This window comes from Metarhizium acridum (assembly GCF_019434415.1).
Source record: "Metarhizium acridum strain ARSEF 324 chromosome Unknown scaffold_141, whole genome shotgun sequence".
NCBI classification, from domain to species: Eukaryota; Fungi; Ascomycota; class Sordariomycetes; order Hypocreales; family Clavicipitaceae; genus Metarhizium; species Metarhizium acridum.
Window position 1 is genome coordinate 1,382,574 of NW_027094020.1, and position 25,217 is coordinate 1,407,790.

Here is a 25,217-nt window from a genome sequence, read left to right on the forward strand (position 1 = left end):
TCGAGCGTCCCATTTGGCAACGAGGTTCAAACGTTATATTGAAGGTGACGCCACGGAAGTCCAGGTCGCCGCCGCCGCCATGTCTCCCAGCACGACGTCCAAAAGCGCATGCAGGCATACCCCTACCGTCCGGTGCAGTCCAGTAGCACTACTTCCACAGTTCATGCTTCAAACGTTGAACAAAATAAGACAACCCCATAGATCATCTAACAAGGGGTGTGGTGAAAGCGCGCGTCACAGACAAGACATAGCCGGCACCTCCTCCATGCTCTGTAATGGCCAGCAACTTGGGATTTCCACGCATTTACGTCTTACCTAGTCATCTCGAGCCGTCGCAGCTTCACTATCTCGAGGAAGCAGTGCCGTCTCTCACCTACGACATCAATGAAGCGGACCTCGTGCTAGGTAAAATATCGAAACGGGAGCGTGCTGAATTCGAATTAAGGCGGCATAAATTGAGGATTCGACCAGACTCAGGCTCAGGCTCAGGCGGAGATCCTGATTCTACCGTGCGCGCCATTGCACCTGTAAGACGCGTAGTTGTTGAAGAGCATCCCGGTCCGAAACGTCGAAAAATAGGAGACGCTCAACATCCAGATTATCGGACAGCGCAGAATGGTAGGGTTCAGGTTCTTAAATTGTCGTGGTTGACCGATTGTCTTGCCCAAGGCAGGCTTCTTCCAGTTGACAATTACCTCTTGTATGAAGGCTTCAAAATCTCGTCAGACGTCGACTCCGGCGGAGAAAAACCTGAGACGCAGAATATCTCCAGTGGTGCAATTCTTCGCCGTGCCGCTGAGGACCATGCAATGAATACCGCAAATCGGGCGGCATCGTCACCCTTGCCTTTCAATGTTCATGATTCACGCCATAGTAGACACCCGCCACCAACATTGGAACGACAGACGACCTCCGAACATGACACCAAGCTTCCTGCGATTCCGGAATACCTTCACACAACATATTCCTGCCAGCGGCCAACACCTTTGCATCCTCCAAACGAAAAGTTCATCCTGGAGCTCAAAAAAATCCGAACCCTCAGACTTCTTCAGGGCAATCAGATCGGGGTACGGGCATACTCGACATCGATTGCCGCCTTGTCAGCGTACCCGTACGTGATCCAAAGTTCTCATGGCAAGTAATACGATATCTTGAGGGGCAATGTAATCGACCGCATTACATTACGCCTGTATTTATTGGAAAGAGGCTAATCGAAATGGACTTCGCAACAGACATTGAGCGATTGCCCGGCTGTAGCACTAAGATTGCTGAGCTGTACCAAGAATGGTTGAAGGATGGTGAAACCAAAGAGACGGCTGCAGCAGCATCAGACGCAAAGATGTCTACCTTGATGCTGTTTTACGACATATGGGGTGTAGGCGATACTACGGCTAGGGAATTCTATAAGAAAGGTAAGATTGTGACCAGGTATCCGCAATTTATATGCAGCAACAAATAAAGTTTAAAAGATTCAAATATTGACTTTGTAATCTCCAAAAAAAAAAGGATGGAAGGATCTAGACGATCTTGTGGAATACGGCTGGTCGTCTCTCACTCGGGTCCAGCAAATAGGGGTCAAATTCTATGACGAGTTTCAACAAATGATCCCCCGACAAGAAGTTGAAGAAATCGCACGTCTCGTCCTTGAACACGCGCGCAAGATCGAGGCTGGTTTCCAAATGGCCATAGTGGGAGGTTATAGACGAGGGAAAAAGGAAAGCGGTGACGTGGACGTCATTCTAAGTCATCGAGACGAATCACAAACTATGAATATGATAAATAACCTCGTCGTCAGTCTTGAGCAAGCCCATCTCATAACGCATACGCTCAGTTTATGGACCAAGAATAGTGAACGAGGTCAGCTCCCGCTTGCCTGGCGAGGGGAGGGCGCCAGGCGCGGATCTGGATTTGATACACTTGATAAAGCCATGGTCGTGTGGCAAGATAAAAAAAAATCAGGAAAGGATGCACCACATCGAAGGGTGGACATCATTATCAGCCCGTGGAAAACTGTTGGGTGTGCTTTGCTGGGATGGAGCGGTGGCACAACATTTCAACGAGATCTTCGACGATATTGTAAACAAGAAAAGGGCCTCAAGTTTGACAGCAGCGGGATTCGCCGTCGCTCAGACGGGACATGGGTGGACTTTGAAAGCCGGTATACCTCGTCAGACGAGGGCTCCAACCATGACAGACGACGTCTACAACGGGCACCGGATATGGATACGGCAGAGAGGCGGGTTTTTGAGGGGTTGGGCTTAACCTGGCGAGATCCAACAGAAAGATGCACAGGGTGAGCGAAGGAACGAATGGATAAATCTAAGTCTCTTTAATATACATGTGTGGAAAGGCGAAACACAGCCTAGCCTGCTGTCCTTGTCCCTCTATCGTTTGTGCGAAGTGGCCAACCAGGCGTTTTGGCCAGAAACAGGGACCGCGCGACGTCTAAATGCCTATCTACCTAGGTACCTACGCGCGCGGCCTCTAGTTCTAGTAATAGCATAATTATTATAAGATAAGTCTTAAATTATTAATAATTATTAAAAGCCTTATCCCTTTGAATGTGCGAAGGTGCAGCTTTTATAGCAGACCGGGGTATGGGCCAATAAGAAGCCAATTATTGAAAGGTACCTAACCACACTAAGAAATTGTATGATAATATAAGTACCAGCAATCTTTGGATTTACACAAAGCTACCTCGCACTTATCGCAGCCGAATTGGGCGTACGGGGCCTTTTTGGCCCTATTCCCGGAGACCTCTGTAAGCGCTGTTTTTTGGCTTTGTAACCTAATTTGACCACATTAAAAGCCTTGACAAGCGTGGCATTAAGCCCTTTTCCCTCGTCGGACAAGATTATGCTGTGATAAGGGCGTAAAAATGTCGCTCGCCCAAAATCTCTGCCGGCTCAAGGCAAACAAATAACGCATTATCGGCTATTAAGATACTTATAATGTCACTTTTTGGCTCTATTATAAAGGCCGGAATTATTAGTATGATAATTTTAGTGTGGAAGGTTTAGTGGCTGACCTTATTGCAAGAAAGGTACCGGCTAGGTATCGCAGAAAAAGTGGGTCCGTTACAAAAGCTGCACCTTCGCACATTTAAAGGGATATATTAAGTAAAAAAATCTATTTAGCTGTCTTATAATAGATAATAGTTAAAGGATAATTACTAGAAAACCTTAGACTATTCTCTAGCTATTATTTATTATAAGATAGCTAAACAGAATTTTTTACTTAATATATAAGACTTTTATTAATTAGTAATAATTTAAGACTTATCTTATAATAGTTATGCTATTACTAGAAATAGGGGCCGCGCGCGTAGGTAGGTAGGTAGATACCTAGGTACCTAGTAGTTACCCAGTATACAAGGGTAGCGGAGTTTATCGAGCCACTCACATAGCTCAGCGTACAAACCTTGAAGTGTGTAGGGCGTCTCCGCCCCCAACTTGGAATCATCGAACCGCCGCAACAGCTATGACACACAACATTGAAAGTTCATTTCGTAGCGCGATGGAGAAGATACGGTGCTTGTTCACGATACGTGTTTTAAAGCGCTGGCTCTGAATGAAGCGTTGGACGAGACAACGGGAAACGAGACAACGGGAAAGTTATAAGACCGTGAGTTTACTCGTCGGAGCAGGGGATGCGGAGATTGAGCGGACCTCTGGAGGGCAGTGAGCGTCGGTGACGTCAACGGTCCTATCCCTTTGAATGTGCGCAGATCCAATTGCTATACCGTACCAGGTTTCTGGCCAATAAAAAAAAATTATTATTTTAAAGATACATAAATTTCTTAAGAAATTATATAATATTATAAGTACTTATTATTAATAAGATATAACAAGCTATAAGTATATATTATTAATAAGATATAAAAAGCTATAAGTATATATTAATAATTATAATGAAGCATTATAAAGTATTGTAAAAGAAGTGGGTCGAATACATCAATTCGACCTGCGCACATTCAAGGGGATGCAGGAACACGGCTGGGCCCGATGTGCCCGATGGCCCAGGCAGCTGGCTAGCTGCGTAGTCATCACAGCCAGCCCAGAAGGCGACGGGATAGCGAGGAGTCTTCCCCTACTCCGTGCTTACAGTGGATGTGTCATGGCCAGGCACGTAATATTACGTGTTCTGGTGATCAACCTGTGTGGTCTGATGCTTCGTAGAATCCAGCTAATAGCTGTCATGTAGCCACATAGCCTGGTCCGAGTCCGCAATGCCACCCCGCCGTAGAGCCCGCAATCCAAGCACCAAGTCCGTCCCGACACCAGCCTCTGTCAACTCCATTTCCAATCTCTGTAAAAACCTAGGAAAGTAAATCCCAGAGCCCTCCATGTCTAGTCCGCTTGCGCACTCATAAAGCCCACATCGCCACCCGCTGTCGTTCTGACTTGCCCCCTCCCAAAACACGACAATACGCCTCCGAGATACTCTGTTTACTCTAGGTTGCAAGCACATGCAAGAACCATCCACAGACACAAACATATTGAAGTAATACACTCAAGACTACATTACAGAAAAAATGACCCTCATTCTCGAGCTCCCGAATCACTACAGGTCAGTTCTGAAACTCCTTCTTATGTACCGTTACCTTATGTCGAGCAAGTCGCTTGCAACTCTTGTCACTTCAAGGACACATTGTGCAATGACCAATTTTAATCATGCTGGAGGCACATAAGTACTAGTGCTAACGTCATGTCTGTCGCGTCACGGTACACAGCTTGGTGCTTGCTGTCGCTAGCAGTACCTTCTTTGTCAACACTTTCCATATGCTGCGGACCTCGATGCTTCGCAATGCCAGTGGTATCAAGTACCCCAACTCATATGCCTCGGCGGAACAGGCAGAAAAGGACGGCAACGCTTATGCCTTCAATTGCGGTAGATTTTGCCCCAAGCTCTCACTGACATCACTTCTTGATATCAGGCAACTTACTGGAGAAAATAGCCCAGCGTGCTCACGCAAACTTTACTGAGAATCACACGTCGTTCCTCGGCGCCCTCCTTATTAGTGGCCTGCGTTTTCCTGTGGCGGCTGCTGCCATAGGTGCTGCTTGGACCGTGTTTCGCGTTCTGTATCTCTTCGGATATACCAGCCAGGCCGGCCCCCGGGGTCGAACAACGTAAGTGCATTTGTTCCCAACCGCTACAACTTCAGTCCTCCGTTGATTTTTTTTTTTTTTTTTTTTTGCCGTCGGAGGATGGTGCTAACGTATTTGGAGTGGCGCCATGGGTTCTATCTTATCAGATTTTGTTCTGAAGTTAATGGCTGCTTACACGTCTGCTAAGCTCGTGCTTGGAAACTGAGCCAGGAGACTGTCCCTCACCGTATCACGACGCTTGGGGATCAAATGGCGTCATCCACTGTTTGAATAGTGAACCATGTGAAGTAGTACAGCACAAGAAATTGGACGCATCTGGCGCTTGTGATGTAGTAGCAGGGCGTGTTAATGTGTATGTTTGAACTTCGCCGTTCGTCAACGGCGGAGCCATCGACGCTTGAGCTCCTGGCTGCTTTGCAAGCCGTCGTACGCAGGCGACTCCAATTGATCGCCGCGACTTGTCCCTGCTAAAAGCCGTTCGATTCCATTGTTTCCCAAAAGATAGTCGCCGTAGTACTTCATAGCACTAAAGACTTCTTCTCCACTGGGTATGATATATTCTTTGGGCAGAAGGAAACCGTAGGTGCCAGTATCTTGGAGTTTGACCTGGTAGCTGAAATGCGCGCCCATCTCGTGGTAGAACCAGTCAATTGCAGAGCCGCCTCCTGATTCAACACGCGGTGTGAACTGGTCTTGTCTTGCTGTAGCACCTTCACAAGCCGAGGTGACAGCATACGACTCTCCATCTGCCAAGCGGATAGCCTTTGCAATTCCAGCTGCAAGCTCCTCCAGTTTCTCAAGGTTCGGAGGCATAGCCTGGCAAGAAAATGCGTAAGGGAAGAGAATCTGTTGAGAGTAAGAATGCAGGTCTACGAGGCCCACAAACTGAACATTCTTAAGAGTTTCGTTTCGAGCCCAGGTTGCTAACCTCATTGCTTCCACGGCCTGAAAAGGCTGTTCCCCTCCATAGCTCTCCGAGCATGGGTCAGCTTGAGCTTGAGTGGCATCCCATCCATACCCGAACGCATGGTCCAGGTCAAGACCACGACAGTACCGAATATTTGTTTGTTGTCGTGATTTACGCCATAGCCGGTCCACCTGCCAGGAGTACTCCACGCCGTCAGGATTGAGCACAGGTACAAATACCATGTCGAATTCGTGAAGAAGTTTTGTTATCATACGCTCCTTTCCAAAGGATGTGATGAAAGACCACGCCACATAATTTACAGTGCTGGTTGAGATCCACTCTCTGGCGTGAAGACCACCGGTGACAACAATTGTCTTTCGCGGCTTCGTAGGGTCAATAGTTGAGGACAGACTAACACGTAGAGCTGATATTTCTCTTCCTTCAAAGGACTTCCCTATGGAAAAGTACTCGACATATGATGGGAACATTGCCTCAAGCAGACGCATCCAACGAACAATGACAGGTAATGGTTGGTAATCTTGGAAAAAAAGGTTGCCGTTCGCTTCTGAAAGCGGCGATTCTGACACTAAGAGTGTTTCACCAGCCTCAACTGTTGGCTTTTGATGGTGGGACGGCATTGAATTATAGACTGCGGAGGCGAGATCGGATATCAGGGTGGATTGAGCAACTTGAAGCGAAGGCGGGAGAAGACTGAGGAGAGGAGACACTTCATCGCGGTGCATACGAATATCGACGAATTCATCCGTGAATGCCCAAATATCTAGAAAAAGTTGGGCTGCCGCCTGAGAAAGTGCGGTCTCCTCTTCAGGTGTGGTGACATTGAAGCGCAAGACCAGCTCGTTGGTGTATCGGGAGCGCAAACTGAATGGAAGGGCGTGTTGGTCGGCATTTTTCGTAGGATGACGGCCGAAAATGAGTTCGACTGCGCTGTCGCGAAGTTTGGTCAAGAATGGAAACAGGTGTATGTTGCGATTGCCACTGTTTGGAGGGCGTTGAGGATGAAGGCCTGCTGCAAAGCCTAAGCCGGGGTGCTGAACGACCAGCAGTAGCCCAGAGGTCACGAGGCTGGCGAGTTCGGTTCTCATCTTTTCTTCGCCTACTCTCTTCTGTTCTTTTCTTTCTTTTTCTTCCCAGGTCGCTTCGGATCGTACGTGGGCGGCACAACGGCAGAATTTGTCGGCTGCCGCTCAGGCACAAGCCGAAGGTGCGGTGGTGATGGCAAGTGGTGAATGTCCGTTGCAAACTCGGGCGGCCTGATTCGTGGGGAGTTACCCAGCACTGGAGCCACACGCCTTACCTCGCAGGAGATAGTACTCCGTATATGTAGCCAACCAGACCGCACGTAGACATGTACATAGGTGGGGCGCTCGGCTTTTCCACAGGCGGCGGAGGCAGCGCATCACTAGTACTCCGTACACCGATGTGCAGTTGGTAGACACTGTACTGGATCGTGGAGGAAGACGAATGAATGGGTCATGGAAAGATGGGTCTGAATCCAGCCCAAACGTCAACTATCACTATCATGCTTTTTACGGGTTGCGCAACTTCAAGCGTGGATCACAAGACCTGTCACTGGGAATTTTGAAAGCCTGAAATCATTCACGAACGAACTGACCAGGCCGATCCCCAGGTTTGACCTTTTGCATCACGTACGCACAGGTGCTACAACGTCAGTGGCAGGACGTTGCGCGCAGCAAGGCATTCGTCCTTGTTATGTACATACTTGGATTGAGCATGAAGCTTGTTTGGCTGTGCAGCCCCAGGCTTAAATCGCAAGATATGAGACCCTTTGTAGAAGTGAAGCTTCGAAGCTCCGAGCTTGTTCTGCCGAACCCCTTGACCACCTGTTATCGAACGGAAATCTTCGGGACCGACTGATTCATGATGAACACCGTCGTACAAGTCAAGGACCCTTCTTCCCCATCGCTAGTCGAGTGCTCTCTCGAGGAACATGCCCACCTGGTCTTTGGTACACTGCCTCCTGCATTACTAAGGTACCTACTTAAGTAGGTATCTATCTGGCTGCAGATGAATTGCCACGCGTCACATCGGCGAAACCAAACAAAAGTACGGAGTAGTCAAACCGATCCCTGCCTCGGAGCTCCGTACCGATGAAATCCATCCGCGCCCATGACGGTGAGAGATTTACCTAAATGCCTATGGATAGTTTCTCAAGTATCTCGGCAGTAAGTAGATCGAGGCAAGGCGTACAGACGCCCAGATGTCACTTCAGCCAGCACAGAAAAGAGTGGTCGCACCGTGTCATCAGCAGAATGATCGGCCAGAATGAAGCGTTGGAAATCGTCGAGATTTGTATCACGGGCCGTGTTCTTGAGGCTTTGGCAGCTGGCAGAAGATTCACACGTTCAATGTTGGCTGGCTCGTGCAGACAGCCATGTAGGAGCCCAGGTACTCCGTACTCCGTACCTGGGTACCTAACTTATAGCTAGTACTAGTGCTAACCGACTTTGGAGAGCTGAGCCTCTAATTCCATTTTTGACATGTAGCCCCTTGCTTGGAAGCCACAACGTAAACTGTTCTGGTTTTACGCCACAACCATCATCAATGAGCCTTGAAGAATTGCGTCGACAGCCATTCTCCCAAAACTATCACCATCCATTCGCTTCACGACGCCACGCCCATGGACTGATCGAATCTGCCTCAGGAGCCGTGTTTAAAATAGCGACAAGCTGACGCAAATGGGCTTCAACTAGATTCCTAGGTTGAGGAGAGTTGGTTCCTCCTCCCAAGGTAAGCCGCGACGGAAGATCCCCGTACGAGTCCAACTCTTTCTGGCGGTTATCCCAATGTCAACAGTGCCAATAGTTCAAGGCCTTCCAGGCCAGCCTCACACTCGAGCGGCCTAGCGTCGCAGAGTAACATGCGAGTCGACTGTCGCGATGCCTTTCCTTCGTCGGCGAGGTAATATGGCTAGTGAGACGGATATCCGACGCCATGCAACCTTCAACGTTCCTCGGCCGTCCGACGATGATGGCGACAACGACGATTATGAAACCGCACCCTCTTCCTCATCAGCAGCACAGCCCGTCGTTGCGGGAGACTCTTACTCATTGTCTCAGCCGGAAACTCACCAATCCGAGCCGCCCGAGCATAGTCGGGAGCCACCCACGTCCGAGTCTGAACGACAAAACAAACGCCGCCCGTTTTCCATCCTGCGATATCGAAACGCCTCCGATTCTCAGTTATCTTTAAGAGCCAAGCAACAGGCTGAAGCACCGCCTCCTGTTCCACGGCGTACGTCCTGGCCGAGCGTACTACGCACCCCGTAGAGTCAATTGCTTCTAACAAAAGTGTCTTAGCACCTGCCATCATTACAACTGCCCCTACCAACGATATCGCGGGCCCCAAAAAAGTGGCGTCACGTATGAATTTGGCCGCAAAGTTTCGCCGGTCCAATGATATTACCAGGAGCGGTAGACGTGATGCCTCCTTAGACACCATCCACAGGGGAAACCACTTGGCCGATGGTCGAGATCATACGTCCAGCCGGGCGTCGGATGAGCTAGCATATCATCGGCCATCAACTCAGGCGACAGCATTGCCCAATAATGCCTCCCTCAATGCATTAGACAATCGCCAATCAGAATCTTCCAGATCCGATGCCAGCTCCAGCGACCACGTCTCCCGTTCAAGTCCAACCACAACCCCCAAGAAACCTCCCTCTAGCACGCCATTTTTCAAACTCCGCAAATCCAAGAAGCCTCCAGAACCTTTGTTTCCTCTAGCTCATCTCCAGCAAAAGAATAGAGGGAAGGGCGAGAATCTATCGTCAGCTTCTCTTGGCACAGGCGTCACTCCTCGCCCAGCGTCATCGCAGAGCGCCGCGACTCCTCGAGCTTCCAACGGTGATGGAGATGAAATCCATATAACACAGAGCTCTGCTGCTTCAGCATTGTTCGTCCGGGGAGGTGGGCAGCGCTCCGGTCAATCATCCCCTACACGAACAAATCTACTCAGAGGTCGGTCCTCTACCATGAGTTCAATGGGTAGAGACTCGACCGATGAACATCTGTCACCTCCAACTACCCGTACATCGACATCTATTGGCCGTAAAAGCTTCGGCGACCTGTTTGGGCTTGGTCGGATCAGACAAAACTCTGAACTCAGTCGTCAAGGAACACTGACACCAGCCACCCCTGGCTCAATAACATCCAAGAGTAACTCGTTGCAATTGCCAAGAGATTCGGTCATCCTGCCAGAACGCCAAGGCAATGAGTCCCCTGCGAAGTACCTGGCTCGTCTGGAAGGTGTGGTAAGCCGAGGGGTCATTGCATCTGCCTTGTCAAAGGGAGCTGATCCATTTTCTGTTGCCGTGCTCCGAAGTTACATGCGAAGCTTTAGTTTCTTCGGGGATCCGATGGATATGGCTATTAGAAAGTTGCTGATGGAGGCCGAGCTACCCAAGGAAACTCAGCAAATTGATCGATGCTTGCAGGCGTTTGCTAACCGCTATCACGAATGCAATCCTGGTATCTATTCATCTCCAGACCAAGCTTACTTTATAGCATTCTCACTCCTTATATTACACACGGATGTATTCAATAAGAATAACAAGCACAAGATGCAAAAGTCGGATTATTTAAAGAACACGCGAGGAGAGGGTATATTTGATGATGTCCTTGAATGCTTCTACGACAATATATCGTACACTCCTTTCATTCACGTTGAGGATGACCTGGACTTGACGAACGACCGCATGCAAAACAACAAGTCCAAAAAGAAATTGCTTTCTGGGAATGGCGCTGACCCGGCAAAGCGCGCTGCAAAGGAGCCCATTGACCCTTACACGCTCATTATTGACGGCAATCTAGATGCTCTGCGGCCAAATCTGAAGGAGGCTATGCACTTGGATGATCATTATAATTATTTAGGGACTGCACCTTCCTTCAATCTGAAGGACCTGCAAAACACCTTTTTTAAAACCGGGGTCCTCCAGATCGTGTCACCCAGATCACGACCAGATGCATTCATGTCGGAAAAGACGGCCACAAACCCCAATGATGCTCATCCGGGAATAGTGGACATCAAAGTCACCAAAGTTGGGTTATTGTGGCGGAAGGATGCCAAAAAGAGGAAGACACGTTCACCGTGGCAGGAATGGGGCGCGATTTTGACCGGAGCCCAATTGTATTTTTTCCGAAATACAAGCTGGGTGAAGAATCTAATTCATCAATATGAGGGCCATCTCAAAGGTGGGCATGATGGTATACCAATTATATTCAAACCTCCGCTTGAAGAGTTCAAACCAGATGCTTTGATGTCTACACATGCCGCTGTGGCGCTCGTCGACACTACATACAAGAAACATAAAAACGCATTCTTATATGTTCGACAAGGTGGCTTAGATGAGGTGCTCTTGGCAGACAGCGAGGAAGAACGCAATGACTGGCTGGCCAAGCTCAACTATGCTGCTGCGTTTAGGACATCGGGAATTCGGATGCGTGGTGTGGTGGGAGCCAACTTTGATGGTCAAGGTCGCCGGGGCATGCGTCGCTTGGACAGCTCTGACGCGACGCAACTAATACAAACTCCCACTGGTCCTGTTTCAATCGCACGGGGCTACATTGATCATAAAATGGTCGAAGATATACAGACAGCAAGACGCGATGGCATGCAACAAAAGATTTGCGAGGCTGATAAGAAAGTTGAAGAAGCTCAGAAACTGTTGGAGGAACAGTTGAGGAATGCAAGGCACCTCCAGATTCTGGCACCAATCCAGCCACGAACAAGGGAGCAGCTCTTGCTTGCCGCAGCCCGCATGTCTGCGCAGCTGAGGTGGACTCGTATGGAGATTTGGCGGGAAAAATGTCACCGAGATATTCTCGTTCAAGATCTTGCAGATGACGAAGTCCCGTTGCTACAGTCTGCTTTGCAGTCAAATTCACAGAGTGTTTTATCCACGCCACAGCCCTCTTTGACTCGGTTGGAGTCAAAGTCTAAACGTCAAATTGTTGACGAGAAAAAACCTCATACGCCCACAGAAAACTCATTATCTCAGATTCCGAGTACCGCCAGTACCGGCAAAGACATCGACTCTCCGACCAAAACGAGCGTCCCCCAGACGCCTCCACAATCTGCCGGTAAGGAGCCCTGGCATCCGAAATCTGACGCGAAAAGTATGAGGCATGGATCTATCTCAAGCATTGCCGCAGCTGCAGCACAGCCTTTAACCCCAACACTTCATGCCAAAGCTTCTCAGGATGAGGACGTCGCCGGTTCGTCTAGAACGTCTGATACTGGCCAAGATGATGTGGATGCCGACGAACGGGACTTCTTGAAGCAAGCCGGGCTGTGGGAGGCAAAATCAAGACGTGGCTCTTTAGAAAGGACACCTATGTCTACAGTTACAGAAGGCACCGAGTACTCAGTTACGACAGATCGAGACAAATTAGAAAGAAGCAAGATTAGAAGAAGCTTGCAGCGAACTCTAAGGGAGAGTGCAGGTCACCTTTCACATCATCGCAGCAAGAGGGGCAGAGACACAGGCCCACCAGCTGTTGGTTCCGTGGATGATGGGACCCGGGAAACGACGCTGTCCCGTGGAACTGGTAGCTTTGTTGTTCACGGTAAAAAAGCCTCGGTGATCAATCTGGGCACAGAGCTGCAGACATTGTCTCAAGAAGACAAGATGATGTCACGGAAACAGCACGAGTCATTGCATCAAGACCAGCAAGACCAGCTAGCTACCCCTTTGCTGGGCAACGACAGCCCTGATGACGACTTCCACTCCGCACTCGAAACCCCATCCGAGTCGAACGGCACAAGTAGCAGGAGGAACTCGGTAGCTAGTACAAGCACTGCCACCGCTCGTAGCTTTAGAGATCTTCACAGGAAATATTCATCAGCACAAGCAGCTAGGAGCGCTTCCGGTGGAAGACTTGCAATCTCATCGGATGGTGAAAGTGAAGTCAGCCCTAGCATCCGCGACGGCAGAAAATCACCCCAAATAGTATCAGGAACGCGGCTAGAGGACCTGGAGGCAGGGGCATGTTCACAAGTGAGTGAAAGCGTGACCGAGGACAAGGAGTTGGACGGAGAAGTTTGTGAGAGTGACGAGTCGTGTGGTAACGACGAAGGCACACGACTTGAGCCTGAGACCCTAGCAACTCAGCCGATACAGGCTGTGAGTGTCTAATTGAGAGACTTTCTGACTTCGATTAGAAGAGGAGATGATTAGCTGCAATTTACATGTGAGTGTTTATACTAGCGTTGGGATTTCGCAAGCTCTGCAAAACAATCAAGGGAGCGACTGGGAGAATTCAGGGTATGACAAAAGGCAATAATAAGCAGCGCTTCTCATACAACCGTAACATGGCATTTGCACTTGTGATCGTGTGTTCTTGCTGGTTCCTTCTGTACTGGGAACAATGGTCCGCAATGATTTCATCCAGACAGAACGTACTGGAGACAGCCTCACAACTGCGGCGAGGATATTGCAATGTGTTTGCATCTATAGAATTTGACGGCACGGACAATATCCTCGGACGTCAGGTAGAGAGACTGAGCACACATCTACGCTACGGAAGGAGGGCGCATGATTTGAAAACATGTCCATTTCGCTCCGTGGTAGTGATCAGCTTGTATCATTGTAGCATGACTTCTAAGGCTCACTGAGAGTTGTGCAGTATTGCAAATAATGCCTCGATAGCCTCTGTATTGATGTACTATCCGGCCAGGTCGTAGTCTCCCATCCCGGACTCCTTAGGACCCTACAGTTAGGCTTCACAGCCACCATCAGACTTATTTCTTACCCTTCTTCTTCTTCTTGGATGAGCTTGACACCGACGCCTTTTCTACCTTAACACCGCCACCGCCCACAAGACCCAGGGTTTCCTCCTCCTTTACCACACCACCCTGCGTAGACTCGGCAACTTTCTTCCGTCCCTTCTTTCCCTTTGGCCGATATGTTGACCTATCACGCAGTGGAAGCCATCTTTCAGGATCAGGGGTTTGACCCTCAACAAAGTTCTTCGGCAGCCTTATCCTCTTTCTTCTCTGGCTTGGGCGCTCGCTCCTTGGAGCGGTGGGGGACCGCCTCTTCTTGCTTCCTGCTGAAGCTTCGATGGTAGAAGCCACTCCAGAGTTTATGAGACCTTCTACGTCAATGCCGCTGACAAGGCTTTCCACGGAAGGAAGTTGCGCAATATGTCGTTCCACCGCACTAGCATCAGAAGCAGCTACTGCTGCTACCAGCCCAGCAGAAGTAATAGGTGATGTTTGCTTTTCACTCTGTAGCTTTGTAAATGCAACCCGTGCCAGGTTCAATTCATTGCGGCTAGACGAGGACGCAAGTGCAATGCCAGCCTCTTCGAGGAGGGAAACAACCGGACTGGTTGGACGGTCGCGCCAGAACTCGGCAGCCTTCACAAGCTCGGCCTTGGCTGACGTCTCCCGTTTCTGGGTCTTCTTCAACGCTACTGCGAGAGCTACCAGCCCGGGGCTGAAACGGACACATTGGGATTGTTCATCCGCGGACTGTTCCAGTCGCGAGAAAAACGACGTCAGAGTGTGTAGGGCGGCACCGAGGTTCTTCCGCTCCAAGTGAAGCTGCACTATGGTCAAGACAAGCCCCGTATCGTTGGGCCTTGCTTTGGAAAGACTAAGGAGTGATCGCAGAGCATCCCTGCGGGCTAAACCTTGCGTCTCTGCGGCAGCTCCAATGACGGACATGCCGTTTAAATCGGCATTGCAGGATGGCATTTGGTCCTTTGTCGTCGCCTTTTTCACCCTCTCTTTAACACCGTTGACTTTGTGTGCACGCAAATCAACGACAGACGCATTCCGGGCGAGAACATCAGACTGAAACTTGAATAATTTAGCCTTGCTGCTTGCCGACATCCAAGACGCTACCTCGCGTTCGACCAAGAAGGGATTCTCGGGCTTCTTCTCCAGCGCCCAGCAGTTGTTCTGGGTGATTATCTTGAAATCGGGGTCGCATTCCCTATATTTTGCGAGCAAGGTCAGTTAGCATACCTGTCTAATTTGGCAGACTCCCACAATTGCAAACTTAGTCACAATTACTTACGCAGGGATATCTATGGAAGAGTATATATCCCTAGCACGGTCAAGATCTCCCATCTTGGCCAAAACTAAAGCCTGCTGAGCAAGAATGGGCTTGCGCTCTTCTTCTTTATCTTCGTCTGTCAGCTCATCAGAAGCATCACAGAGGGCAAGGGCTCGCTGCAGAAGTTTCAGTGCCAGTTGCAACGATCCTCTGGCGATATTTGCGCATGCAGCATTGTAACACAGCTCAAAGGCCTCCATAGTTTTTTCTGGATCCGAGACAAAAGATGTGGAGATATCTTTCCACTGGGCTTGAGCCAGTGCTGCCTGGATGTTGATGCTAAGATCATTGGCCTCTTCATTGGGATCAGAGGCGAGAAGTCGATTATATATGGACAGTGCCTCATCAAAGTTCTCGGCACGGTATGCAACTTGAGCCGCAAGATGACTAAGGCTTCGTTTCTGAATGCCCACGGATGCAAGGACACTGGTTGCGTCGTCTAGTTTTCCCAACTTGTAAAGAGCATATGCCCTCTCGAGCACACAATTGGCTTCCAGCTTGATCCCACTCTCGGATATTGCCCGACAAGCATCGCTAAATCTGTCCAGCTTCAACAGAGCGACAATTCTCGTGTGCTGTGCCAGCTCGTCGGTTTTGTCGGCCTTGAGGGCCGCATTGGCAGCTTTGAGAATTTCATCGTGGTCGTCTATGGTGGCTCCGCGCAGCAAGGCGCTGAGGGTAGTGGCGGGGTCTTGAGGCATGATTATGGCAGCGGAGGCATTTCCCCGAGACAGACAAGGCGTCGGCTGACCAAAGGATTGGGAGCTGGTGCAGATGACGAGGGTTGAGGGTTTGAGCGGCACGTTGCAAAGGCGGAAGGAAAGTCCTCTATGCCAGGTGTGATTCTCTCAATAGCACGACCCGTGGCTTCAAAGAAGGACACCCTGCGGGCGGGGAGGATGCCTCTTCAGCGGTCGAGGCTGCGAAACGAAGTGAGGTCGACGGTAGACTGGTCGCGCTGCTGGCACAGCTGGAGATGGATAATATCAAGTCTAGTCTAGGTAGTAGTTATTAAATTGAATTTTGGGTGCCACGGGGCTTTCGAGTCTTTGGGCAGGATGTGGGGCAGGTAAGTTACCTAGTAGTGGGAGGTACTCCCGACATCGAACTGCGCATATTAGTTATTAGCTGTCCCTATTGCAGTGGTTGAAACCACCAGACTCGAGAATTCAAGGACTCAGAGACTCAAATAACTCCCCCGGCCGCCAGTGCTCAAGATGGAGCCGTTTGCTCCGGTTCAAGGACAGCCAACACCATTGCCCCCCAAGAACAGAGCTAGAAAATCACTGCTCCAGACACAAACAAAAAATTTTTAATAAACATGACGCTGTACGGAGTACTAGGAGCAATTTCAATTGGTCATGGTACCACCGAAAGACATGGGGTTATCCAGAGGGCTGTCAACGATCAGCAAGGAGGAGTTACTTCCCTCTGCGAAAACTTTGTTACGTATATTGTCCCAAACGCCATGTATCACACTTGGGTTGTCTCTCTAGCCGGGAAGACAATAACGTTATTCCATGGCCCTCAACTTTAGCATGTACACAGCCATCCTCACAGTTATCTCGGTAGAACCAGTTGAAGTGACAGAAGCTACGTAGAGTATCCCATGGCCCTTTTCAAATAAGGCATCTCCATGTCCAAGGCTTGGCGGATGGAAGCTATGGGCCGCCCTTCTGTATATGATGGGAGTCATCTACCCGGGAGCGAGTGATGGCCCATGTCGTTTCAATGTTGCCATTCCCACTCAATTGGGAGCCTCCCACCATGGTCAAGCAAGTAGGGAGGTATATCAAGATTTGAAAAGGCGTAAGTAGTAGAGTAACCCTCTTGGTGCTTTGCCTAGGTACCTAAGGTATGCAGATGTGCTGATACGTTAGTGCCAGCTAGCCATCCATCGATACTAATGGATTGACTCTCGTGCATGGCGTGTCAACACGCTGAAACCCACCGGGCCCCACGCCGCATCTGCCCCTGTGCCGCAACTTATTCTGCACCAGATCTGCACAAGGCCTGCACCGGACACCACTCTCACTGCAGGCAGCGTCGCTATACCTGCGCCTGTGCATACCACCTCCCTGGCATCTTACTGGATTGAACCAAATCGAGAGCATTGTCCAGTTACTTGTCTCTCTGATTAGGAAAATTTTTGCATCGTTTTTTCTTACAATGGATTTCGACATTGAGATGGGAGACGCTGCGCAGGTCACGCAAGACCTGCCAGCAGAGGAACTGCCACTGGCAGATGATATTTTGGTATTATATGCATCCTTTTCTTTTTCTCTAGCCCACCCGCCACCATTTTTCTGTGCCTGAGTTAACAACACTTTAGGGAACGGCCGAACCTCAGGAGCCCGGAGAGCTGGTGGAGGACGAATCTGCCAACCAGGATGAGAACGAACGCAAAACTCTGATTCCCAATAAGCTTCATATTCGAGGTGTCGATACCTTACATACGGACGATATAAAAGCATACATCAAGAGTCATTTTGGGCCAGTGGACAAGATTGAGTGGATTGACGATAGTTCGGCAAACCTGGTGTTTGTCAACGAGCTTACAGCCCGAGATGCCATCATGGCGTTGAGCGCTATTGAGGTAGTCGACGTGACAGTTTTGCCGCCAGGAGAGACTCTGCCGGCGAAGTCGTTTGATGGAAAGCCAGAAATTTCACTACATGTTCGCTTCGCTGTCACTACCGACAAGAAACAGGCTGGAGCCGCACTGCGCAGCAGATACTATCTCCTACACCCGGAACATGATCCCGAAGAACGGCGCCGGAGATACAAAGAAAACAGGCCAAGGTACAGAGAGAGAGACGACGATTATCGCAGAAGCGCTGGCCGGCGAAGACGCGACTCGGACGATGATGTCGAGACGTTCGAGGCTAGCATGTATGATGACATTCCTCGCTCGAGTCGCTCGCAACGAGACTCGGCCCCAGCGGCCAATTTGAGATCGTACGCCGAGGAGAACCGTGGAAAAGAGCTATTCATGAAAAAATCTACCAGGCGCGACAGGTCGGCTTCCCCCCGACGAGACCGCGACGGGGATGCCCAGATGGATGACATGGACGGATCCTCGCACAGAAATAGAGCCCAGGCCAGATCCATCAAAAATCGTATAGTTGCCGATAATAGCAGCAAAGAATTATTCCCAACCAGAGCTAGTGGACGAGGTGGCCAACTGGATCAACTTGAAGATTCCATTGGCTCTGCGAGGCTAGAAGACCAGGATCTTCCCAAGATCGTCGACATCTCTGACGCCCAATCCGGCAACTCTATTAACATTCGAGGTCTGGCCAACCAGAGAGCTGACGACAGGGCTGGGTTTTCCATAAAAGGAGCTGCTGCCACGAGTGCTCGGGAGCTGTTCCCCGACAAGCTGGGCGCAAGCAATGCAGGCAAGGAGCTGCTGGATCCAGCGCGTTCAAAGCGAAGACAAAGGGCCGAGGACCTCTTCTCCTAACAAGCAATAGAAGAGGAATTTCGTGGCAGGGTCTGGGAACGAAACGGTGTGGTTGGAAAGAATATTTGACTCTCGGGAGGAGGAAAAGCCTGGCGTTCAAAGGCAATCACGGCATTGATGAGACAGACAAATGGAGATGACTAACTAGAATTGGCTATGACCAATATGCCATGACGCAATATGATACCATGGTTGGAGTTGAATGATACTTTTGATCCTTTGTCATCAGATGTAGTCACCGCCTACCACCACCTCTCCGTCATGATTTGTGCTGGCGATATGCTCAATCCTGGATTACCAGAAGTCAGAGACGTAAACATGGAATCTGTCATGGTTGGAGGACCGCAAATGTAAAACATGCTCGAAGACCGGTCCCCATTCGTCGGATCTGGGCACAAATCAGCCGCCGATAATCTGCCCTCTTGAACTTCAACGAGTTTGTCTATGACACGATGAGCTTTGCGGCATCTCTTGAAGCGCTGAAGGCTTTCGGGGCTGCCCGTCAAGTACATCTTGAACTTTCCCTTGACCCGGCCATCTGCGAATAAGGCCGCTACACGCTGCACAAACAAGATGCTCTCCAAGCCTCCCCGGTCCGGCAACTTGCTCGCATAGAAGACGGATACGTCAGGCTTGGAAAAGCCATCCGTCTCACCGATATAGCTTAACATGCTCATAAGGGGGTTGATGCCTACGCCACCTGCCACGAAAACAATCCTCTCAATATTCTCCAACTGAGGACGAGAAGGGGGAGGGAAAACAAAGCTGCCCCCGATGCGGACATGCAAATTTGAGCCGATAATATTCTCCGCTGGCTGCCATAGCCATGCCGCGACCGCATTCTCCGGAGACTGCTGAATGGCGAGCTCGAGATAGGGCGCAACCAGACCATCGCACGAGGCTGCTGATGAAGGGGCGCAAGTGATAGTAAAGCCACCTGCCCTGGAGATTCCAGGGACATACGTATCTAGCCACTGGCCAGGCAAGAACTATTGCGCGCCGACAATAATCAAGTCAGTCATGATGACAGCGAGAACTCCCAAGGGTTGCAAGTCGATATATATTGCTTCCCTGACCGTCCTGATCGAGGTAGCTGGAGTGATACTTGCCTTTACGGGACCATTGCGAAGCTCCAGCCGTAAGAGCCTGACCCGTTCATTGACATTATCAATATGGCTTAACTTCACAGAATGTAATTCCTGGACGCCGGATGAGGTGCCATCTGTTAGCCTCGATCAATATGACACCGGCAATGGCTTGAAAGCCGTAAAAAACAATGAATACGGAAGGAAAGTATTAAACTGAGAATAGAGAAATGGCTAGTCATTTGCAGGGGCCATCACAAACAGCTTCTCTTGGTTCCTCGGCGGTTCGGTCGAGGTGGCTTAATTTGCTCGTGTCACATGAAAGCGGGTATTAGTTACTAGATAACATATAAAATAATAATAAAAAGCCTTAATTAAGCTATAAAAGAGAGAATTATATACGCCCCTTAAAAAGGGGCGCTTAACTCTACGAATATTATACGTATTATTTAATTTTCGTACGTATTACGTAGCTAAATACTTAATATAGCTAATAAGCTTATTATATCGTGTAATACACCCCTTAATTAAAGCTACGTTTAAAGCTATTATAAGCCTTTAAGCTAATAAGCTTACGCTTAGCTAAGCACTTAATTAAAGCTCTTACACGCCTATTAATACCTCTAGTTTACTCTTTATAATATTTACGTGATTTATTATACTATCCCCTTTTTAATTATATTATTATTTTAGCCTCGTATTAATAAAGTAAATTAAAGGTAAGCTTTATACGCTTATTAGCTAATTACTCTTTATATTTATACGTATCTCTTAAGAGTATTATAAGCTTTTTTTCCTTTCTTTTATAATTACCTTTATATAATTATAAGCTTATATTTTAATTATTATAATTATATTAGGCCTTAAATTTAATTAAAAACTCATTAAGAATACCTAATAAAATATCTTTAAGAACCTTCTTTATCTTAATATTAAGATAACTTTTAAGGATTAATTTAATAGTATTAAAACCTTTAATAATAAGGTAAATAATTTATAGCTCTCTTTATCTTTAAAGTAGTATTACTCTTTACTAGGTGTTAAACTAGTAAAGAGATAATAGGTAAGCTAAGCTTAAAAGCTTTAAACTATTATCTTATATACGTTAATTATTTAAACTACGTTTTTAAAGCTAAATATACTTTATAATATTCCTTATAAAGGCTATATTTAAGCTACTATTATAGGTAAAGGTAATAAAGGTTACTATTATAAAGTAATTAAAAGTTACTTTAAATAATACTACTTATATAAGACAGGTAATTACCCTTATTATTCTTAATAAGCTTATTTCTCTTTTCTTTAGTTATTTAATTACTAATTCTATATATAATTACGCTATATTAATTTCTATTATTAAGCAAATACTATTAACGTTAAACGTAAATAATAAGGTAAGCTTCTCTTATCTTTACGCTTTATTATTTATAATCTCTTACTTAATTTTAACTATTTAAGCCTTAAATATATAATAGGTATTATTAGGCACTTTAATTATAATTTAATCTTCTTATAAAGTAAAGCTTTATATATAAAGGGTTTATAACTAGTATTAAGGTTAATAATACTATTAAAGGCTTATTTATAGCTAAGAAAAGTAAGAAAACTTAAGTAAAAGCCTTATTAAATTAGGTTATAAACTTAATTATAAAGAAGTAAGCTTTACTTTTATTATTTTCTTACGTGTATATTTTAATATAAGTCATAGCTTACTTTTACCTACTAGTATTTAAAGTTTTAACGTTTTAATATTACCTTATAAAATCGTGTTTACCTTTTAAGCGCGCTTTACTTAAAAGGGGTAAACGCTTATATATTTAAGGGGTAAATATACTTAATACCCCCCTTTAATTATACTCTTATTCGCGTAATTATAAAGCTATAAGATCTTTTTTTAGCTATATAAGTCTATTAAATTAAGTAAGCCTTTAAAGTATTTAAAACGCTATCTATTTAATACCTTTATAAATCTATTTATAGGTATTTTAACTATTAGTAAATACGTAACTTTAAAGCTTTTCTTTTCGTATTTTTACTTTAATTATATATTATAAATATTAATATAACGTAAATACGTGTTAATTCGCTCGCTTAAATTAAGTATAAAACGAATAGTCTATTAATTATCGCATTTAATATTATATTTCTTTTAAAGGTTAAATTTAATATCCTAAAAAAAGCGCTTTAAAGCTATAATTTCCTTTATTATTTACTATAAAGTAAGTAGTTTTACCTTAATTATAAATATAATTATAATACTTTAACGCGTAGCTTTTTAAATAATAGGCCCTTTAAATAACATTATAATATAGCCTTATAATAACTTTTATATACTTATATTATTAGTATATAAAGTATTACTTATAACTTTTAACGCTTAAATTTCCCTTATACCTTTATAATAAAGGGTAACTTTACTTATAATAGCTAAATATTTAATAGCTTAATCTATTACCTTTTATTACTTAAGACCTAGGTTTATTAGGAATTATAAAAGCTTAAAAGCCACGTAGATTACATTTAACCGTATTATAATTATCATATATAGTATAAAGCTAACTTTTTCTTAGTATATCTTAATTTTAAGCTTAATTACCTCTTTAACACGTGTAATAAGCTTTATTATAGGGATTAATATAGCGGGAAAAGTACCTTTTTATACTTATTTAAACTTTTCACTTATTTTATTAATATAAGCTTTATAATTAAGGTATATTTTATGATTTTTTTAATTCTTAATAATTTATATACCTAAAAAGAAGCTTAATTTACTCTTTTCATTTAAATTATATACTTACTTTAAGTATTTAATTATATAATTTATTACTTTCCTTACTTTTTTTATTTTATAATAAGTACTTATTATATTATTTATAAAGAAAATTAAGTAAACGTTTTAAGCTTTATTATAAAAGATATAAGACTCTTTCTTACTTAAAATAAGCCTAGCTTTCTTAAGAGTTAAGCTTAGCTCTTTAAACTATAGGTTAAGTGAGTCTTTAAGCTTATATAAGGCCTTAAGTAACTTTATGTATTTCCCTAATATCTTAAAACTATTAAAAAGCTTATAAGTTATTAGAATTATATACTTATTACGCGTTATATATAAGAAGGTATTATTAACGTTATATTACCTTATCTTTATATTATACCTAGTAGCTAGTGCTATTATAATTTAAAAAGTATACGTTATAAGCGTTATTATATAGGTTTATTTAATTATTAAGCGTTTCTATAAGTCTTTACGCACGTAAATATAAGCTTTACACTTTATTAGAAAGCTCTTCTTATTAAATTTATAAGTATACACCTATTTTAAAGGTAATAGCTTAAATCTAGTATTTATACGCTTAATTTCTTTTTAGGTACCTCTTTTACGTAATACTATAACCTATACTATTATTACTTTCTTCTATTAAGCTTTTAATAGGTAATTTAATATCTCTCTTTAAGATTTAAGTAGCTTAATTAATTAAGATTAATAAATATTTATTAACTTAAGCTATTAATTAATATTAGCTTTATTTAACCTATTATAATACGTATTTATTACTATAAATATTATTATAAAGCTTTATATAGCATTTAACTTTATATTCTATTAATTAGATAAAATATTCTATTATAGCTACTTTTATAAACACTTAATTAAATACACGTTAAAACGCTTTTTACGTAAGGTACTTTAATTTTAATACTTTTTACTAGCTAGCTTTACGCTTTTACGCGTTACTCTTATATTTTATAAGCTCTTTAATTTTAAGTTATTAATAATAAATAATTCTATTATAATTAAGGCTTTTAATTACGTAATTAAGCGAGTAATTAATTTATTATTTACTTAATAAGCTTTTATTATTAAAAATCTTTACTTACTTTAATTATTACCTAATAGATTAATTATATAAGCCTTATCCTTAAATTAAACCGTTTCTTTTATTTAAGAAAGTATTAACTTTATACTTATTTAAGCTTTTAATATATTAGTTAATTACTTAAGCCTAATAGCTATATTAATTAAACTAATATTAATCGTATAATCTAGCGTTTAACGTAGTATTTAAAGTTTTATACGCGTTTTTAGCTCTTATTTACTTAATTCTTTATCTTAAATGATTAATTAAGCTTTTACCCTTAAGTTAAAAAGCGTAATAAGCTTAATTTTAATAGAGTTTTCTTTTATAAGAGCTAATAGTAAGTTTAGCTTATTATTTAGCTTATTATTAACTTAAAAAGCTTAAAATTAAGCCTTTAACTTTACTATTAAAAGCTCTTTTACGCTTTTAATACGTAAATTATAAAAGATTAACTTATTAAATATTATATTCTTAGTTATTATTACCTTATTAAGCTAAGAAATTTATATTTAATAAATATTAAATGTAAAGTACCTAATAAGATAACTTATATAGCCTTTAAAGCTTATTTTATAGTACCGTTTATTTTAACTTACCTTATAATCTCTCTTAAGCAAATATACGTGGTAGCTATATACGTAAACTCCGTTTTAATTAGGCCTTAGATTTATCGTATATTCCCTTATTAATAAGCGAGTATTATTATAAAACTAAGCCTTAAAGGTTTTTATTAGGGTTTTTTAGCTTATAAGCTAGCTTAAGCTTATATTATATAGGTATATTATAGCTTATATACTTTTTAACTATAGGTTTATAGATAGTTATACGCTTATAAGCATTTTATTTAAGCGTTTTATAATTATTTAACCTACTTACTTAATACTACCATTTAATTTATACGTGTATAATAATAAGTTTTTAAGCTTAATACCTTATATACGTGCCTAGCTTTAAAATATTAAATCCCTTACTTACCTAATTATTATACCTTTATTATTCTATATAAATTTACATATAAAAAGCTTAAATTACCTTATAACCTAGCGCTTAAAGTAAAATAACGCGTTAAAAACGGTTTTTTAAGCTTTATTTAAAAGTAAATATACTTATATTATCTTAGTATATTTATCTTTAAATACTAAAAGCTAATTTATACTATTATAACTAGGTTAATAGTTCTAAAGGTTTTAATATACCCGCTAAAAGAGCCTTAATAATACGTGTTCTCTTAGGCACTTAAATATAACTTATTATATAGTAACTTAAGCGTAGATTTTATAGTTCTTACGTTTAATTTCTTTTATTTACACGTTTTTAGCATATAAATAAAGCTTCTTTAACGTAGCTTAACTAAGATAACCTACTTATAAATATTAAAGTTCTAGTATATCTTCTCTTAGCTTTAAAGGGTCTTTACTTAATCTCTAGTATTAAGAGCTTTATATATATATATTTTAAGCTTAAGCGCTTATTATAATAATAGTTAACGCGCTTAATATTATAACGTTACCTTAAGAGTCTTTAATATAATTATTTAAAGGCTTATATTTTAAAAAGGTAACGTTAAACTTTTTAAGTAATAAAGCTAATATTACGCTTTCTTATATAGTTTTAAAGCGTAATATATTATTATAACTATAAACCTAAGCGCCTTTTACTTATAAGCTACTTATTAAGATTATATT

General features: G+C 43.9%; 7 protein-coding genes across 9 annotated transcripts; 4 read left to right on the top strand and 3 right to left on the bottom strand.

Moving 5' to 3' along the window:
* The first annotated feature begins 7 nt into the window (after positions 1–7).
* On the top strand, positions 8–2,413 carry J3458_009082 (uncharacterized protein). The gene is made up of 3 exons (XM_007814588.2): positions 8–1,134; positions 1,233–1,412; positions 1,507–2,413. The coding sequence occupies exons 1-3, from the start codon at positions 276–278 to the stop codon at positions 2,295–2,297; spliced, it is 1,830 nt and encodes a 609-aa protein (XP_007812779.2). The 5' UTR covers positions 8–275; the 3' UTR covers positions 2,298–2,413.
* Positions 2,414–3,884: 1,471 nt separating this feature from the next.
* Positions 3,885–7,453, bottom strand: ECM14_1 (putative metallocarboxypeptidase ecm14). Its single transcript, XM_007814586.2, has one exon. It carries the CDS (start codon positions 7,122–7,124, stop codon positions 5,487–5,489), a length of 1,638 nt encoding a protein of 545 aa, XP_007812777.2. The 5' UTR covers positions 7,125–7,453; the 3' UTR covers positions 3,885–5,486.
* On the top strand, positions 4,782–5,316 carry J3458_009083 (uncharacterized protein; the record flags this gene model as incomplete). Its single annotated transcript, XM_007814587.2, has 3 exons — positions 4,782–4,890; positions 4,958–5,132; positions 5,232–5,316. 3 exons carry the CDS (start codon positions 4,782–4,784, stop codon positions 5,314–5,316), a joined length of 369 nt encoding a protein of 122 aa, XP_007812778.2.
* Positions 7,454–8,593: 1,140 nt separating the features above from the next.
* On the top strand, positions 8,594–13,577 carry J3458_009085 (uncharacterized protein). Of its 2 annotated transcripts, XM_007814585.2 has the most exons (3): positions 8,594–8,790; positions 8,857–9,294; positions 9,360–13,577. In XM_007814585.2, the coding sequence occupies exons 2-3, from the start codon at positions 8,940–8,942 to the stop codon at positions 13,193–13,195; spliced, it is 4,191 nt and encodes a 1,396-aa protein (XP_007812776.2). In that variant the 5' UTR covers positions 8,594–8,790; positions 8,857–8,939; the 3' UTR covers positions 13,196–13,577. The 2 variants fall into 2 exon arrangements, with proteins under 2 accessions (XP_007812776.2, XP_065975364.1); XM_066119569.1 differs by having other exon boundaries at positions 8,606–8,790; positions 8,857–13,577.
* A 223-nt stretch (positions 13,578–13,800) lies between these two features.
* Positions 13,801–16,257, bottom strand: srp72_1 (Srp72p; the record flags this gene model as incomplete). Its single annotated transcript, XM_007814584.2, has 3 exons — positions 16,203–16,257; positions 15,086–16,121; positions 13,801–15,001 (listed from the first exon to the last, which is right to left on the bottom strand). Exons 2-3 carry the CDS (start codon positions 15,823–15,825, stop codon positions 13,801–13,803), a joined length of 1,941 nt encoding a protein of 646 aa, XP_007812775.1. The 5' UTR covers positions 15,826–16,121; positions 16,203–16,257.
* A 912-nt stretch (positions 16,258–17,169) lies between these two features.
* On the top strand, positions 17,170–20,047 carry J3458_009087 (uncharacterized protein). Of its 2 annotated transcripts, XM_007814583.2 has the most exons (2): positions 17,170–17,380; positions 17,457–20,047. In XM_007814583.2, exons 1-2 carry the CDS (start codon positions 17,294–17,296, stop codon positions 18,588–18,590), a joined length of 1,221 nt encoding a protein of 406 aa, XP_007812774.1. In that variant the 5' UTR covers positions 17,170–17,293; the 3' UTR covers positions 18,591–20,047. The 2 variants fall into 2 exon arrangements, with proteins under 2 accessions (XP_007812774.1, XP_065975365.1); XM_066119570.1 differs by having other exon boundaries at positions 17,170–18,821.
* J3458_009088 (uncharacterized protein) lies at positions 18,833–19,267 on the bottom strand (the record flags this gene model as incomplete). Its single annotated transcript, XM_007814582.2, has 1 exon — positions 18,833–19,267. One exon carries the CDS (start codon positions 19,265–19,267, stop codon positions 18,833–18,835), a length of 435 nt encoding a protein of 144 aa, XP_007812773.2.
* Positions 20,048–25,217: the final 5,170 nt, after the last annotated feature.

Bases quoted from the DNA above. Each gene is read 5' to 3' on its own strand.
- J3458_009082 (XM_007814588.2), top strand. From the start codon at position 276: ATGGCCAGCAACTTGGGATTTCCACGCATTTACGTCTTACCTAGTCAT. The intron at 1,135-1,232 runs GCAAGTAATACG...ACTTCGCAACAG, and splicing joins CGTGATCCAAAGTTCTCATG to ACATTGAGCGATTGCCCGGC. The intron at 1,413-1,506 runs GTAAGATTGTGA...CAAAAAAAAAAG, and splicing joins TAGGGAATTCTATAAGAAAG to GATGGAAGGATCTAGACGAT.
- ECM14_1 (XM_007814586.2), bottom strand. From the start codon at position 7,124: ATGAGAACCGAACTCGCCAGCCTCGTGACCTCTGGGCTACTGCTGGTC.
- J3458_009085 (XM_007814585.2), top strand. From the start codon at position 8,940: ATGCCTTTCCTTCGTCGGCGAGGTAATATGGCTAGTGAGACGGATATC. The intron at 9,295-9,359 runs GTACGTCCTGGC...AAAGTGTCTTAG, and splicing joins ACCGCCTCCTGTTCCACGGC to CACCTGCCATCATTACAACT.
- J3458_009087 (XM_007814583.2), top strand. From the start codon at position 17,294: ATGGATTTCGACATTGAGATGGGAGACGCTGCGCAGGTCACGCAAGAC. The intron at 17,381-17,456 runs GTATTATATGCA...ACAACACTTTAG, and splicing joins CACTGGCAGATGATATTTTG to GGAACGGCCGAACCTCAGGA.